General features: G+C 39.5%; 1 protein-coding gene across 1 annotated transcript; it reads left to right on the top strand.

Annotated features, from left to right (window-relative positions):
• Positions 1-5,939: 5,939 nt before the first annotated feature.
• Positions 5,940-9,395, top strand: LOC138796896 (outer dynein arm-docking complex subunit 3-like). The gene is made up of 2 exons (XM_069976630.1): positions 5,940-7,243; positions 8,721-9,395. Exons 1-2 carry the CDS (start codon positions 6,167-6,169, stop codon positions 9,324-9,326), a joined length of 1,683 nt encoding a protein of 560 aa, XP_069832731.1. The 5' UTR covers positions 5,940-6,166; the 3' UTR covers positions 9,327-9,395.
• The last annotated feature ends 9,368 nt before the right edge of the window (positions 9,396-18,763 follow it).

Here is an 18,763-nt window from a genome sequence, read left to right as displayed (position 1 = left end):
ACTAAGTAAAAAAAAAAAAAAAAGGGAAAAGGCCTCTGCTTTTTCTTTTTTAAATGACATTCGTTATCACCTCATTTTAATTGAACTCAATGGAATATACACACTACTGTTCAAAAGTTTGGGGTCACATTGAAATGTCCTTATTTTTTAAGGAAAAGCACTGTACTTTTCAATGACGATAATTTTAAACTAGTCCTAACTTTAACAAATACACTCTATACATTGCTAATGTGGTAAATGACTATTCTAGCTGCAAATGTCTGGTTTTTGGTGCAATATCTACGTAGGTGTATAGAGGCCCATTTCCAGCAACTATCACTCCAGTGTTCTAATGGTACAATGTGTTTGCTCATTGGCTCAGAAGGCTAATTGATGATTAGAAAACCCTTGTGCAATCATGTTCACACATCTGAAAACAGTCTAGCTCGTTACAGAAGCTACAAAACTGACCTTCCTTTGAGCAGATTGTGTTTCTGGAGCATCACATTTGTGGGGTCAATTAAACGCTCAAAATGGCCAGAAAAAGAGAACTTTCATTTGAAACAGTCTATTCTTGTTCTTAGAAATGAAGGCTATTCCATGCGAAAAATTGCTAAGAAATTGTGTGTACTACATTAGGGTCTCTAGTTTGAGAAACAGACGCCTCACAAGTCCCCAACTGGCATCTTCATTAAATAGTACCCGCAAAACACCAGTGTCAACATCTACAGTGAAGAGGCGGCTGTGGGATTTTGGCCTTCAGGGCAGAGTGGCAAAGAAAAAGCCATATCTGAGACTGGCCAATAAAAGAAAAAGATTAAGATGGGCAAAAGAACACAGACATTGGACAGAGGAAGACTGGAAAAAAGTGTTGTGGACGGATGAATTTCAAGTTTGAGGTGTTTGGATCACAAAGAAGAACGTTTGTGAGACGCAGAACAAATGAAAAGATGCTGGAAGAATGCCTGACGCCATCTGTTAAGCATGGTGGAGGTAATGTGATTGTCTGGGGTTGCTTTGGTGCTGGTAAGGTGGGAGATTTGTACAGGGTAAAAGGGATTCTGAATAAGGAAGGCTATCACTCTGCACCGCCATGCCATACCCAGTGGACAGTGCTTGATTGGAGCCAATTTCATCCTACAACAGGACAATGACCCTAAACACACCTCCAAATTGTGCAAGAACTATTTACAGCAGAAGCAGGCAGCTGGTATTCTATCGGTAATGGAGTGGCCAGCGCAGTCACCAGATCTGAACCCCATTGAGCTGTTGTGGGAGCAGCTTGACCGTATGATACGCCAGAAGTGCCCATCCAACCAATCCAACTTGTGGGAGCTGCTTCTAGAAGCGTGGGGTGCAATTTCTCCAGCTTACCTCAACAGATTAATAGCTAGAATGCCAAAGGTGTGCAACGCTGTAATTGCTGCAAAAGGTGGATTCTTTGACGAAAGCAAAGTTTGATGTAAAAGCAATGTTATTTCAAATACAAATCATTATTTCTAACCTTGTCAATGTCTTGACTCTATTTTCTATTCATTTCACAACGTATGGGGGACCCCAAACTTTTAAACTGTAGTATATATATATATATATATATATATATATATATATAGGTATTTTCCCCCCCCCCCCAAAAAAAAAAAAAACAAACAAAACTTTAGGAAACTTTTTTTTGTGTGGAACTTGCTAATAGTTCCAAGTGATCAGTTCAGTGCTGTCTGTTTTCTTTCTTTTGGGGGGTAGTCATGATTCTGGGAGGTCACCATCGGGGTCATGCTATGACTTTTCTATGGGGATCTCCTGCCTGAATGGGTGCCCTGTTGCTCAACTTGTAAGAAATATTATGTATATATAAATATATATCTAGAGTATAGATAATACGTATATATACACACCACCCTCTTACTGGGTCTAGATTCGAGGTTGGGCCAGTAAATGAAATACAAGAGCGAGTGTTAAGTAAATCACATATTGTCCGAGTGGAATACTAATTTTATATTTGTTATAAGAATTGTACAGACATATAAAAGAGCAGAAAGATAAGAATTACATCAATACCATGTAAACAATAAACATTACATTAGACCAAAACTAACATATTACATCTCAACAATATGAAATACAACCATAGTTACCACATCATGAGCTCCCAACCACACAGGTCTCCATCTCCTTCAGGTCTGGTCTCCGCTCCCTGTGACCTCCCCTTCCTGTCCTCCTTCCCTCCTGAGCCCTGTTTTTATGTCACATCCTCCATTGTTTTGTCCCTATTCTCACAGACGTGTTGTCTCCACCTCTTTGTCCCAAAAGCCTTTGATCATGGCAGAGACAATTTGCCAATTGGTATCACAGTGTTATCTTGCATCTGTAAACACTCTACTTGTGACACCAAGTGACTATCTGATGCGAGAATCTCGACCTACAATGGATATTTAGTATGCATGTTTGGGAAAAATACAACCATATACAGATGTAGCCTGTGTTAAACTGATCACAATGACACGTTTAACTAAACTAAACTAAAGCTCTCTGATACAATTGTTGTGTCAGAGATCAGGTCAACCCTGGCTACGTCTGTAGTCCTCATCTTGTTTCCAATAAATAGATAGCTTATAAAGTATACCCAAGATGGCCGACTATAAGATATATATATTTCCTAAGGTCCATTTCTTACAAACTGTCCCAGGGAGTGTCACCTAATTACTATATTGGCCAGGTAAGAAGGGAAGGGAGTAGATGCTGCTGCAGACAAGAGAGCCATGCACTACACTCTGTTGCATGCCTGCCCTATACCACAAGCTCCTGTGCTAGACTGTTTTAGCATATTAGCACTTTAGCACCTGAGTCAGAGGCTTCTAATAGGCCTCATATTTCCCTCCCATTACAGAAACTAAAGGCACGCCTCCCACATGGTACACCACCAAAGACTTGAACTTAAACTGCCATACTAGTGTGTTAAAGTACAAAGCAATTTACCATTCTCCTTCAGCAGGATGTCATTTGTTTTTACAGAAAAAAGTAAATTTATTTAGATTCTAGGAAAGAACCAGGTGTAGAATAAAACATTATGTGTTCCTCAAAATTGGTACAGAATAAGTAGCTTGTTGCTGTCCTGAAGGAAAGTATTTGGTCTAATAAAAAAGTTGTTTAGAGTCACTTTTGCAAAACTGAAGAGGATATAGCCACACATAGCATATGTACAGCACATTTCCTACATTTTTAAAAAAAACTTTATTCTATGCACCAAGCACCATAACAACCCTATTCAGATGTACAGAACAGTTTAAGGTGCAGAACAAATGTGTAAAAAGGCCCAAAAACTTAAAAAAAGGTAATTCCTCTTCACTCTCTCTCTCTCTCTCTCTCTCTCTCTCTCTCTCTTACTTTTCTATTGCCTTCTAAGGTCAACTGTAACCTAATCTCTCAGTGACATTAAAAATCAATTTCTTCACTAGTCAGTATGTGCTGGCTAGATTACAAACTCAAAAGATGTTTCTCATCTCGTACATTCATATTCAGATGTAAGAACTGTAAGATATCAGCATTAGGGGTCAAGTCAAGTATCAATTGAGATTGGAGTAAGAATATTAGAACCTGGCCTGTTGTAAGAGGAATCGACTCCGGAAACTGGTAGTCAGAGATGGTTGCAAATCGTGGGGATGCAAGGAACCAGGATGTGGGTTTCTCCATAATAAATGGAGGAGACACATCTAGGAGAAGTGAATGTGGTGTGGTGCCCTAGGGACAAGGTCTCCTTGAGTAGGGCTCGGAGTCCTGGGCTGTCTCATTTTGGGTTTGAAAGGTCATGAGTATGTGGCCAAAAGAGCTGTACCGGAGGATTGAAGGTTCCGAGAAGGCAAATAGGGCAGCCTTGAGAGAAGCTGTAATAACTTTAAAAGCCTTGGAGAGGTTGGATTTTTAGCTATGAAAAGAGTTGAGTAGTGCAAAGAGTAGGGCTGGGTGTCTGGGCTTGGAGGGGGCGAGCGAGGAGCAAGGTAGACGATGAGCAATATGGATAGTTAAGCAAGGAGTTGGGTGGTACGGTGGGATAAGAGGATGTAGGAAATGAGTATTCTATATTTAGTAAAGGTGGACCTGGAGTAGCTCGATGGAAAAGAAACTGGATATAACAGAGAATAATACATTAGGTATTTGAAAATATAATGTACAAATATTTATAGTCTCAAGAAGAGAGAAAAGTTGTTTTAAAAGGGGTTTTGTATATTTGTATATACTGTTGGGGCATTAGTTGCCCGTTTTATTGCTTTTATAAGGTACTGGAAAATAAATAAAGATTTATATTGATAAAAAAAAAGAACTGTCAGATGTCAGGTCAGAGTCAAGCATCAGAGCAAGGCGTTAGAGGCCAGATTGAGATATGAGAATCAGCATTAGGGTAAGTACATTTATTCAAGCTTACATTAATATCATGTTTGGTTCATACTAATAAAAACTCTATACTTCATAAACCCTTCTCCTGGCAGGCAATAGGTCTGTACATTTGATTCATTACTTCCGAGGGTTAAACATATGAAAGGAAATAAATGAACACGCTAACTTGACATTCCCTTGATTTTTTTGCTGCATGTGTGTATCCAAGTCTAAAAATCAAAGAAAGCAAAGAAATCAAGGACATATGTTTAAAACTAAGGTCAAGTTATGTGTTATGTGTGATGTCAAGAAATCAGGCGGGTACAGAACAATAATGATGGAAGTCTGTGGTAGCTGCTAATGCAATATTACTTTATAATATGGGTTTATCCTTATTGTTCCACCATTAGCATATTTTGAAAATTATTTGTATTTACAGCAATTCTCCATAATATTTCAGGCATTGAGACTGAGCCGATTCAGTAAATGAGAAGAGCAGCAAATATAAAAAGACTGATAGACTACAGTGTAAGCCACAAGTGTAGCAATAAATAGAAACACAATGAGAAACTTAATACAGTGGCGCCTTGGATTACGAGCATAATTCGTTCCGGGACCGTGCTTGTAATCCAAATGCACTCTTAAACCAAAGCAAATTTTCCCATAGGAAATAATGAAATGCAGACAATTGGTTCCACACCCCAAAAATAATGATTTATTATTCTGAATAACATGTAAAACAAATGAAACAAACATTTAGAAGAAGCAGAATATGTGATATTATAAGTTACTGTACAGTAATAGAGAGGATGGGAAACACAAGGGCTGACAGAGACTGCAGGGAGCAGGAAGGAATGAGCAGGGCAGATGTGGGCACATACATGCAGCAGTCTCTGTCCAGGGAGAGAGGGGTTACAGCTATGCAGAGATTACCTCCACAGTCCTGTCCCCTGATGCAAGCCCCAGCCTGAAGTGGATCTGCCATGATTTGGAAGGTGAGGGAGACATCCTGGGTCAGAGTACAGTGCTGTAGACCCCGCTATGCAGACCATGCCCCTCCTCCACTCACACTCTCACCCAATACAGGGAGCTCTTAAACCAAAGCAATGCTCTTAAACCAAGTCACAATTTTTAAAAACTGTGAGCTCTTAAACCAAAACGCTCTTAGGTACCACTGTACATATATTCTAGGCATTAATATACCAGTCATCTGTACAAAGGGCAAGTTCATATGTGCAGAAAAGGAGTAACTTAAGGCAATGCAATGCCCCTATAGAATATAATGGTAAAACTCAGATAATATAGCCTGTACTTGGTGTACTTGCAAGCATCTTTACAGTATGTGCAGATACCTGTCCTATACAAACTATGGACATGGACACCTATATATTGAATATTGGTAAGGATTGGATGCGATGTAATGTATGTAATGTATATTCTTAATGCTGTCAATGATCTCATATGATATTACTATGAGGGTAAAGTCCCATCTGGGATGTCATCATCCGCCACCTCACTGGTGTTGTTTCATTTGGGGACATTTATCAGTGTACAGAGGGACAGTGGAGCAGTTGCCCGTAGCAACCAATCAGATTGCAGCTTTCATTTTTAAGAAGGCCTCTAAAATATGAAAGCTGGAATCTGCTTGGTTGCTATGGCAGCTATTCAGTATGTGTGCTTGGCAGCTTTGCCTGTGACATCATATGACATCATAGACAGGACAGCAGCTAAATGTTCTATCAACAGCAAAACAACAGAAACCTGACCTTGTGAAGCTGCAATGAACCTTGTAGGGCTGTGAACAAGCATCACTAAAATGGACAGGCTTACTGCTGCTACCAGGAAGACACTCAGAACTGCAGAGTGGGGCAGAAGACTGAGTGCTGGTCAGAGATCTCCGCCATATACTAAGGCAGCCATGGCAAAAACGCCAGCTCATCCTGGAATAGAGTCCGCAATGCAAGACCAAATAGTAGCATTGAAGCAAAAGATACACCTGCTAGAATATGATCACAGGGAATACCAGGAGAGTGCCAGCAACACCATAGACCAAAATCAGGAGGCCATAAAGCTCCTTCAGCAGGAAAACAAGACACTGAATCGGGAAATAGCTCTAGAGAAGAAAAGACATGCAGACAGAGAGGCTAAGGGCGGACCAGTTGTTATCCAGCTCAGAGAGGGCAAGCTTTATGATACCATCAAACGCCTTAATGCCCTCCGTCACCAGGCTGAAGTCCGCATGAAACATTTAGAGGAGCTGGAGTCAATGCTAAAGAAAAATGCTACTATTACTCAGAATAAAGCCAAAACCACTGAAAAAGAGGAGATTCAGCGTCTTCTAGAAAATAAAATTGAGGAAGTGCGACTAAAATTACAAGATGCTGAACACATAAACAGTGTTTACAGGAAAATGGTCAACCATTTGCAGGAAGAACTACCAATGTTCACACCACAAATCCAACAACTAGAGACTGAAACCCTGTTATTCAAAAATGAGTTAAAAGATCTAAAAATCCTGAATAAAAATGCAGTAATGTCAAGAGATTCAGCCTTGGCAGAACATAAGGATGTGAAGAAGAAATTTCGTTGCAATCGCAGAAACAAAAAGACGATCCTGCATGAGTTGTCTCGTCAAGCCAATGAAATGCGTCTTTATAAGAAGGAGCAAGCTACGTCTGGGGTCTTCACTGTAGTCCAAGCTCCTGATAATGCCTATGTGATCTTTTCTACACAAGACAAGGAAGGAAGGGTTGCTGTCAATAAAGAAGCCCTACAAAAGATCAAGGAGGCTACTGGTGCCTTAAATAAATGTGAAGTGCTGCAGCGCTATATTAAGCAAGAGGAGACACGCAAGTACCTGGAAAAGGAGAAATTAATAGCTGAAATAACACTGGTAAGTTTTGTGAAAACCTTTCATATTTTATATTTTTGTGTTTAACATTTATTGTTGCCCCTTAAGGCACCATGATGTACTAGTACTGCACGTCATGGCACCAGTAAGGAGGTGTAGAGAGGGTTATCACCGCTAATAACCAGCACAGACCAATCGTCTGTATCGCGTATTTAACCATTTAAATGCAGCTGTCAAAACTAACAGCGGCAATTAAATTGCCCAGCCACACATCATTGGTCTTCCCGATGTGAAATTACAGGGAGCCAATCGGTTCAACAGGCAGCCCCGGGCCTCTGCTAGCTTTCCCAGGTTGCCTGTATTCGGCAACTGCAATAGTGTAGCAATTGAGTGCCAAGATAGTGCATCAATCCAGTACATATGCACTGCATCTATCCTTATGAGCAATTATTATTTTGCACATAGCAGTGAGGACTATAAAAATGTGTGTAAAAATATATATAAAATATATAATATATTTTAAATATAATAAAAAATCACCACCCTTCTCCTCTTTTATAAACAAAAAACATTACAGATTTTAGGTCATATTACATCCCAGAAAAATTCAAATAAAAAGTGATCATAAAAAAAAAAATGAATTAGTAACTAGTAATATAAAATAAAAGTTGTACAATTTGGCTATCATTGTAAGGCTATGTTTACACTACGTAAAATAACGGCCGTTGTTCCCGCCGCAAAACAATGGCCGTTGCTTTGAGGTTCACTAATATGACTGCAATGCAATAGAACCACGGCCGTTGAATGCACACTACGTATCAAATAACGGCCGTTGAATATACGTCCCCGTGAAAAATGAACATGTCAATTATTTCCGGACGGTAATGCTCCAACAACGGCCGTGGATTTCAATGCGGCCGCGGACGTAAAACTTATATCTGCCAAATAAAACTTGGTTTTGATGTAAAAAAAATTTTGAGTAGTGTCTAGGGCTGGGCACAGTATTAAAAGTAAATGACCTGTTTCAGCCCACTTATAAACATGCTAGGAAGCAAAATTAAACAGCAGCCGTAGTTTCACGACTAGCCCGTACGTTCGTAGTTCTACGGTCGTTGTTTTGGCCTCAAAATAACGGCCGTTGAAAATAACGGTCGTTATTTTACGTAATGTGAACATAGCCTAATTGTGCTCACTTGAGGAATAGATAACATATAAGTTTTACCAAATGGCAACTTTACCAAATATACCAAATGGCAATAAAGATGACCCCCACCCCCATTATTCTACCCCCACCCCACATTATTTAAAAAAAAATAGACTTTTTTGTTTCACCAAGCTATTTTTTTTTCTGTTTTACAGCCTATTTTATGGAAAAAATGTATAGTATTATTAGGAAGTATAATTAGTGTAGGTAGAAGAATGAAAGCGCTATGGGCTTTTCAACAGCTAAAAAAAGTGCAAAAATGGAATTTATCAAGAAAATCCTTATAACTTAAATATGTGTTTTTTTTTATAATAGGGTGAAATAAAAGACAAGCAGGAAAAAATGGATAATGCTCGACAGGAATTAAAATACTCTGGACAGGCTAAACTGCAAGTGAAGCTGTCCAATAATCTAAAGACATTGGAAGAGCTCAGAATTCAATTGCAGCTAGAGTCAGAAAAGCATGACAAGTTTAAGATGGAGGCCGAGAAAACTGGAAATATCTTAAATAAAGTAACATCCGAAGTGAAGCGCCTAGCAATAAGACTACGGTATATTAAGGTGTCTGAGACAAATCTTCCAGTAATGGATCTTTCCTTAGATCTCCATGTTTTGGATATTTTATCAATCATAGGCCAAAGACTGCAAAAATTCAAGAAGCAGTTAGAAGGACAAGATGTGGAGAAACTCTTCACAGAGATGAAGGGAGAGAAATTTCCAGATACCATCAAATGTAATGTTCCAGCAAGCAACCTGCTTATCTCACTGCTGTCACCCACTGAACAGGGTATGTCTGATGATGAAGACAGTGAAGAGGACAACGATGTGATGTCAAGAACAAGTATCAAGAAGATTTCCAAGCAAGTCATCATGTCCAATAGAAGAGCAAGTCTCTGGAGTGAGAAATGGGTGGAGCAGTGAAACATACAGATGACCTGCTTTTTAATTCTTACAGTAAAGTTGTTTCCCATCATAAAATGTGAAATACAATAGCTTCTTCCCTTTCTTCATTTTATCTCTAAGGCTGGGTTCTTACTTTCATTGTTGACATCCCTGTGATTTCTATTTATCTGTTGCATCAGGGCATTAGAGAATTGGAAATACATGCAAATTAAACGATCTGTTAAATTCCCCTTTGATTACATTTTTTTTGTACTAGTTGTCTTTAGTTTTCAGCATACAGCACTTTTCCATTGAAATAACACAAGACCGATAGAACAAATGCAAATTAAGGACAACTAATACTGAAAAAGACCCACTGGAGTCAATGGGGAATTTGGCTGCACTATAATAACATACCTGATCATTTGCAGCAGATTGCAGTACCAGGCATGGTACAAGCACTGTAAATTCCTGCATGTAAATTGACCCCTGTATATCAATTTCTCCAGTTAAAAGTGTACAGATGTGCCGCACATTTGAAGCCTTTGAATTTTTGCAAATCTGTAAGGCCACATAAAAATTTAAAGGTCAAAACACACAATCAGGTTGCATTGCATTGCATTTGTAATGACAACGCATTAGTTTCCAGTAATGAAGAATTTTATTGCAAGATTGTAAAATGCAATACAACTAGAGAACCTGTTGAACCTGGGTTCGTTTCGAACTTCGTCAATAATTTGGTTCTTAAAAAAACCAAACCTTTGGCCCAGTACGATAGAGCCTTCAACAAATTGGTGGTGTAAAATATTTTCAGGTGTTTTAGGACAGTGGCTTGGGCAAGGGATTATCCCTAATCCCTTCTGTGAGTGTAATTTCTGCTCAAAGTCTCCCCCTATTAACGGCCACTCCCCTTTTATATAGAGTAGCAGGGAACAGAAAGTCATTATTCAGTTGTAGACAAGCATCCTTTAGATTGAAGAGAATGCTACTGCTGCTGCTACCACCTCCAGGTCTGGGTGATAGGCCCCTTACAATCAAGAAGGATACTATTGCTATTGCTGTCACCTCCAGGTCCCTATGCTAGGCCCCTTTGGGTCTAAAAAATTGTCATTGTTGGTGCTGCTACTTCCAGGTGTCTGTTCTTGGTAAAATAGAGTGCCCCTCACGGTGCTGCCACTTTGAAGTGACCACTGCTTTCTTGGGAGAAAGCATATTTGTATGTTGCTGATCCACAAATGCCCACTGCTGTCTATGGAGAAAGTGTAATTTTACACTGCTGATCCACAAAAGCCCCCTGCTGTCTATGGAGTAAGCGTCATTTTACACAGCATTTCGTTCCCCGCCTGGCCACCCAATCCAATTCATTGCAGGAGATGAAATAAGTCTATGCAATGAGTTCGATGGGGCAGCTAACTGGATAGTAAAACACACTGCCACAAGCTTCCTCAATCAGTCAAAGGGGGTTCTGCACTGAGACTGTGTGGCATATTTATTTAAATGACAGTTACACTTTAAAATGCTGCAAATGATTTTGCATTATAATATTTAAAGGGGTCCTAAAGGTTTTCTACCCTGTGTGTCACTTTAATAAATTTTGCATTGCCTGAGCATGTTTTCAGAAACATTGGCAATTTCCTCCCATAGACTTCTATTGGGGAGTATAAAAGCCTTTTTTTTTTTTTTTTTTAGCCCGAGAAAACACTGGGCAAAATTTGTGTGTGAGGAATGCCATTTGTAGTAGGTGGATGCAAAAACTTATGGGTTTATTGCATCTAGAGATGAGCGAACCAGGTTCGGGTTCAAGTCGATTCGAACCCGAACGATTGGCATTTAATTAGCGGTGGCTGCTGAACTTGGATAAAGCTCTAAGGTAGTCTGGAAAACATGGATACAGTCAATTACTATATCCATGTTTTCCACATAGCCTTAGGGCTTTATCCAAGTTCAGCAGCCACCGCTAATCAAATCCCGAAAGTTCGGGTTCGAATCGACTCGAGCATGCTCGAGGTTCGTTCATCTCTAATTGCATCATATACACATAAAATGGCAATGTTTTCAAGGCATTAGATACGCTGCCATTCATATGTACATGATGTATATATTGTGCAAGTATTTGCTTCTAAATCGGGGCAGATGGGAGTCTAGTTTTTTTTTTTAACTCACTGAAAACAAATATGGCTCTGCATTAGTAGCAGATATTAAATGGGTAATTTACTGTCATCATTTTTTGTCTACTTCCCCCTGTTCTAAGCCTGCTGCTTTCTGCTGAAGACACAGAAAGCTGTATAAGAGCTGTTTACTCCATCTCCCCCTCCTACCCTCTCCCTTCCAAAATAACTCCTGTAAACAGTATCACCATGTGGCCAGATTTAGATTTTACATTTTTCTGTTTCCCATTGTTTGGCCTTGCACTTTAGCACATTAACAGACAAAAGTTATTCTTTTTTTTTACTTGTACATAAAGTATATAAAATGATCAATATAATATAAGTGGATTATTTATTAGCAAAAATCTTTATTAGCACTCAATTTAGGCTGGCTAAATGGTCTGAACATGTTCCGCACATGTACCATACAAATTTATAGGAAAAACTATTCATAGCCTCATTTCCTGTGACGTGCAAACCTTGATATCTGCCTCTTCTTCTCCAAAATACGATTCTACAGCTAAAGAAGAGGAATATTTTAGCATTAATGACAACATTTCTGCAAATGTACATTATAGCGTGTGCATAAAGTTACAGAGCAAGGATGTTTTTTTTTTCAGGCATCAGTTAAAGATAAAAAAAAGAGGAATAAAATTTGAAGTGGAAATTTAGCATTAATTACCTGATTTCCATCATTTAGGTAGAATAAGTTATCTTATTCTATTTCTGGAGCAAAAAATTCTTTTTACAAGATATATCTATCTTAGGAGAAAATGACACATATTAACCCCTTCATGACAGAGGTCTTTGGTGCCCAGATGTTCAGGTCAAAATAATGCAATGTTCCCCCCCGCCCTCTAAGAGCCATGGCGCTTTTATTTTTTCACCTACAGGGCTGGTTACATATGTTGTATTTTAATAAAGCAGACAATTCTGCACGCTATCATTGGCAAAATAATAAATTGAGCCCTCTGATGCCAAGGCAGCTTACAATCCAAGAAGCTAAAACGAGTCAGATTTATTTATACTCATAGCAAAGTTCAAATATTTCATCCACAAGAATTGGCAAAAACATTTGAAGATTATTGCTGTAAACTTCATGTTCTAAAAATCTTAAACTAAATTTGTAGCTTCTTTAACCCTACTATCATGAACAAATTGTTATACATTATTTTCTTTCTGACCCCCTCTGAAAATTTCTAAATCAATAGCTTTAAGAGAAAGGCCTTTAGGGCCTTAAAGGGGTATTTTGGCGAACCAATTTTTTTTCTTGTACATTTCTTTAACCCTTTAAGGACGGGGTCAATTTTCGTTTTTGTGTTTTAGTTTTTTCCTCCTTGTGTTTAAAAGGCCATAGCACTTGCATTTTTGCGTCACTAATTGTACTTTGCAATGACAGGCTGAATTTTTGCATAAAGTACACTGCGAAACCAGAAAAAATTCAAAGTGTGGTGAAATTGAAAAAAAAAAAGCATTTCTTTTATTTGGGGGGTATTTGTTTTTACGCCATTCGCCCTGGGGTAAAACTGAATTGTTGTGCATGTTCCTCAAGTCGTTACGATTAAAACGATATATAACATGTATAACTTTTATTGTATCTGATGGCCTGTAAAAAATTCAAACCATTGTTAACAAATATACGTTCCTTAAAATCGCTCCATTCCCACGCTTATAACGCTTTCATCTTTTGGTCTATGTGTCAGGTGTCATTTTTGCGCCATGATGTTTACTTTCTATTGGTACCTTGGTTGAGCATATACGACTTTTTGATCGCTTTTTATTACATTTTTTCTGGATTTGATGCGTCCAAAAATGCGCAATTTTGCACTTTGGGATTTTTTTGCGCTGATGCCGTTTACCGTGCGCGATCAGTAATGTGATTAATTAATAGTTCGGGCGATTACGCACACGGCGATAGCAAACGTTTATTTATTTACTTTTATTTAAAACCTGGGAAAAGGGGGGTGATTCAAACTTTTATTAGGGGAGGGGGCTTTTTACTAATAACAATACTTTTTTTTTTTTCTTTACACATATACTAGAAGCCCCCCTGGGGTTAGGGTTGTTCCCCCCTGGGGGACTTCTTGTATATACACTTTGATCTCTCATTGAGATCTTTGCTGTATACTTATACAGCAAAGATCAATGAGATCGGCACTCGTTTGCTTTCGGCTGCTGCAGCCGAAAACAGTACCGAGCCGGGGTCAGCTGTTAACTTTGACAGCTGCCTCCGATTACCTGATTAGCAGGCATGGCGATCAGACCGTGCCCGCTAATAGCCGTGGTCCCGGGCTACACGCGGCACCCGGGATCGCGGCGATTCAGAGCTGAACACCTCTGAACGCTCTGAACACCTCCTGGGGACATATGACTTACGGGTACGTCATATGTCCCTAAGAGGTGAATAAAGTTATATAGCTTTGTAATAATTCCTGTTTCCATTGTATTAAGTAGTGACACTGCTCTTCTGCTGCCACCAAAGGCTGTGACAGGAACAGCAGAGCTTCAGAAGCCTTAGTCCTGGCACAGTAAAATATCAGTGATGCTGCATGAAGGGCTATCAATTAGAGATGAGCGAACCTGCCGAGGTTCGGGTTCGGATAAACCTGAACTCTCGGCGTCTGATTCCTGTTGTCTGCAGCCTCCGTGGAAAGGGTGGATACAGGCTGTATCCCAGTTTTCCAGGCGGTCCTCTGGGGCTGTATCCACCCTCTTCACAGAGCCTGCAGGCAGAGGGAATCAGATGCCAAGAGTTCAGGTTCATACGAACCCGAACCTCGGCAGGTTCGCTCATCTCTACTATCAATAAGGAGCCTCCCCTAATGTTTGATCTAATGCACATTCACATTAGAATAGACATTAGAGTTGGGGAAGCACCCTGTATCAGTAGCACTGTAGCCGCTGAACAGCAAAGCAGAGAGAGTCGGGCTAACTGTCCATCAAAGCTGTCTCTGCTTTACTGTGCTGTGGCTCCAATGCTCCTGACACAGGCTATGTCTATTCTAAAGGGGTTATCCAGTGCTACAAAAACATGGCCACTTTCTTTCAGAGACAACACGGCTCTTGTCTCAAGTTCAGGTGCAATTTGCAATTAAGCTCCATTCACTTCAATGAAACTGAGCAGCAAAACCTCACCCAAGCTGGAGAAAAGAGAGGGGCTGTCTCTGGAAGAAAGTGGCCATGTTTTTGTAGCGCTGGATAACCCCTTAATGTTATTATGAATTAGACATTAGGGGAAGCTCAGGATTGCATGCAGTAGCACTAGCCATATCTAACTGAGACCAGGGTTTTTGAAACCCTTTAGTTCTAAACTGGTGGCGCCAGAGGCTATGTATCATCCCTTACTGCTGCCTATTAATGGAAACATGGGGGGACCATATATTTTCTTTAATAAGGTCATATTACAAACTTACAAAGAAAAGTAATAAAAGAGGTTACCAGGAGCAGATGAAAGGTCAAATGATTTTTACAAAATATATGGGCTATTTAACAAAAGCCCTTAACCCTTTGAGGACCTGGAGGATCCAGCAAATTGTTGTTGTTTATACTTTTTTTGTTAATTGCAACATTTTGTTAAATTGAGTTTTCCTTTTTCTAGAGAAACAGCGATAATATCAGAATGAATGTAGATATCATTACAGTACAAAAATAGACATTGTACAAAAATCAAAGAACACAATAATTGTGCCAGGTTCACCTAGGACCATAAGCACTGCATCAGACATAGTTTTATAGTCTAAATTGGTTAGGACTTATAATCTAAGAGTGGTAAAGGTTTGTTGTTGTTTTTTTTATTGTTCTATTCCACTTTTTTTGGATTGATGTAGCTGCATCAGGGCTTGTTTTCTTGCAAGACAAGTTGGTACCATTTTTCATATTCTTATACAAATACAAACATATTCTTGACCCTTATATATCTATGTGTGAACATATCCTGAAGCTAAAAGAAACAACATATGCACTAACATTAATATAATAAAATATAATATCTGGTGGTAATTTTTAAAATGGGATTATATTTGACTATATTAAGGAATACTGCTAATTCATTCATCGATGCATAGGGGGACATTTATTAAGTCCGAAGTTTTTTACGCTGGACTTAAAAATGTCCCCGCATGTGCGCTTAAAATCATTCGCAAATCGGCACTTTCCGCCAAAAACCACATTTTGACAGATAATACATGTCCCCCATAGTTTATACCAACTCAGTAAAGGGAACCTAGCATTACTTTCATGCTGCCTGAACCAGAAGTCATCTGGTGGCTTCCCCCTGCCTTGCCAGGCTTGATTGAGTAATGTCTGTTTGGGTATAGGGAGTGCTCAGTAGGGCAGGGAGAAGCCACCGGCACCACACTGATGAATTGATGATAGGTTCCCTTTAACCATAGTCAAATTGCTGAGGATGTTACTAAAGTTATGTCGCTGTAAGGAATGCACACTGGTGTTCTGTCATCCTTTGTATAACATAAAATAAGAAAATATTCAATAGCAAGGGTTCTACTGTGAGTCTTGCATCTATTTCGGTAAGTTAATATCCATGGTAACAACGCTCCTTCCATCTTCTGATTATCAATAGAGAGGACAATAATTCGCTTTGAGACTTAGATACTAAGTTCCTGAAATGGAATGATCTGTGATTATGGTGTCTAATTCCGTTGAGCAGGAGAGCTGCACTGCAAATTCCTGAGCAAACAGATCAATTTGATAAGCGAGGGAAGTTGAGACAATCCATTATGCTCTTTAGTACAGCATATAAAACACATTTTGGCTTTAGCTCTCCTTTAAGTTTATCATAGTATTATCCAAGGTTTATTGTTGAAGACACAAAGCACCTAATGAAAGCTTTTAAAGGATTTTGGAGCCCACTTGAGTATGAAGCTAATGTTATCTAAATAATTCATGTCTATCTATTGGAGCTTATTCATTCATCATCAAGACATGTTATAATGTTTCAAGAAGCTTTGACAGGATTCAAGCAGGAACTGGTATTACTCTTCCCGCCTTAAGTCACTAATACAGTTTGATGGTTAGCTTGTTTATTATACTTTCTGTCTGGTTTGTCAAACTAATTGAATACCTTCATTATATTATTATGCAATCTGTAACTTTAGCAAACTCCTGTAACTTTACTTTTATTGTTGAGAGTGGAGTGTTTTATTGTTGAGAGTGGAGTGTTTTATTTTTAGGGGGCTGAATTAAAATATATAAATAATAAATTTAAATATTTATTTTATGTCCGAGGTGGAACACACCTTTAAATGGAGAACCATTTAAAACCAACAATTGCGAGTTAAACCTATTAACTTACATGCATTTACTAGTGCTTACATTTAGTTGATTAACCCAAATAGGAAGTTTATAAATACCCAGTTTTTCTCAAAGTGGTCTTAGGGAGTGTGTGGCCTCAAAATGGTCTTAGGGAGTCTTCAATCTCAAAATGGTCTCAGGAAGTCTGCAATCTCAAAGTGGTCTTAAGGAGTCTGCAATCTCAAAGTGGTCTTAGGGGGTCTGCAATCTCAAAGTGGTCTCAGGGAGTCCACAATGTCAAAGTGGTCTTAGGAAGTCTGCAGACTCAAGTGGTCTCAAGGGTTCTGCAATCTCAAAGTGTAGTGATGAGCGAATAGTTAAATATTCAAATATTTGATATTCGTACGAATATCTCCCGAATATTCGAATATTCGATCGAATATTCGGTCCCATTAAAGTCTATGGGAACAAGTATCCGATTATTGAAAAACATCTATTCGACCACTTGGAGGTAAAAACCGGAAGCTGGGGAATTTCAACGCTTATCGAATATTTATCGAATATTCGGCGAACTATTCGATAATATTCGTTAGATCGAATACCTTACTATTCAATTATATATCTATTCGATCGAACAGTATTGGCTCATCGCTATCAAAGTGATCTCAGGGAGTCCGCAATCTCAAAGTGGTCTTACGGAGTCTGCAGACTCAAAGTGGTCTCAAGGAGTCTTCAATCTCAAAGTGGTCTTAGGGGATCTGCAATTTCAAAGTGGTCTTAGGGAGTCTGCAATCTCAAAGTGGTCCTAGGGAGTCTGCGGTTATAAAGCGGATCTCGGGGAGTCTGTGGTCTCAAGGTTAAGTGTCTCACATCTGAGCTTGCAAGTTTTAAAGTTGAATTAAAGTAAGTTACTAAAGCTGAACAAGATCACGTGTACTACTACAAGCAACCCAAAGGACTTTCAGCTTCACTTTTAAGCAAATCTGTGTCTTTGTGGACTTAAGGTTGTACCAGATGAACTTTTCCTATTGGGAACCATCTTCCAGAGTCTTCAAAAGGCTTAAAGCAACTCTGTACTCACAATCTGGGGTCCGTTCGGCAGGTGATGCAATTATTGTCCTAAAAAACTACTTTTAAACTTGCAGCCCTATGTCAAATGGTCGTGGCCTAAAGTGTGTGTGCATTAGGCTGCCACAACCTCTCCATCCCTCCTCCCCGCCCTCTTCATCATTAGGAATGCTCTAGGCAGATTGTCTCCTATTCCTCACCTGTGAGAACACAGCACATGGGCTGGATTGTTAAGGCACCTATGCAGTGTTCACTGCAGAGGAATAGGAAAAATTCAGCCAGTGGCATTCCTAATGATGAAGAGGGTGAGGTGGAGGGACGGAGGGGTGGTGCAAAGTTAGGGTTGCCTCTTAAAAGGGTTGCTTGTTAAGAGGTAGAAGAGGTTCAGAGGAGTAGAGAAGAAGATGTCAAGAAAGTCCCAACCCAAGTAGTACTGTGCTCTTCTGGAACTTTAGAGGTAAAATAAGTAGAATACTTGTGCCCGCCTTTTGACTCCTTGGTTTTTGCACCACCTATTGCCCACCAGTATTGGGTGACCTGTCCTATGGGGTTACACAAGCCCCAGAACTTGTTACCTAGGATAAGCAGAGTTATCAGAGTTCTCTGATGACACCCGCGCTGCAAGATAGAGTGCTTAGGCTTCTAGCAACTTTACTCTATCCAGATCAGTTCCTTTACTTAATATGGATACTGCCTTGCACTGTGTTCCTCTTATCCACAGCGTGGGTTGGGGTGATCCCTTACTTGTCCTCTCTAGTAGTGACTTAACACTGCATACTGTATAATAAGGTTGCTTGACGGAAAGCTGTGTCTAGGTTTCGCATACTGGGAACCAGGAGCCAGGGCCCAACTTGACCATTATAGGGAGCATCCTATCTTGTGTCCTTCCTCTTCACAATCCAAGAAAAAAGACTACACTTCCTCTACCTATGTGACTTCCTTCCTACAGCATGTGTAAACTGTGCTGTGAGTAGGTGAGGAGTGCGTGTGTAAGAAGTAAAGAGGAAAAGG

The sequence above is a fragment of the Dendropsophus ebraccatus genome, chromosome 7, assembly GCF_027789765.1.
Source record: "Dendropsophus ebraccatus isolate aDenEbr1 chromosome 7, aDenEbr1.pat, whole genome shotgun sequence".
NCBI classification, from domain to species: Eukaryota; Metazoa; Chordata; class Amphibia; order Anura; family Hylidae; genus Dendropsophus; species Dendropsophus ebraccatus.
This window is presented reverse-complemented; position numbering and strand designations above follow the sequence as displayed.

What these genes read in the sequence shown, in the direction of transcription:
- LOC138796896 (XM_069976630.1), top strand. Translation starts at nt 6,167, where the DNA reads ATGGACAGGCTTACTGCTGCTACCAGGAAGACACTCAGAACTGCAGAG. An exon ending in TAATAGCTGAAATAACACTG is followed by an intron (nt 7,244 to 8,720) that starts GTAAGTTTTGTG and finishes TTTTTATAATAG; the next exon opens with GGTGAAATAAAAGACAAGCA.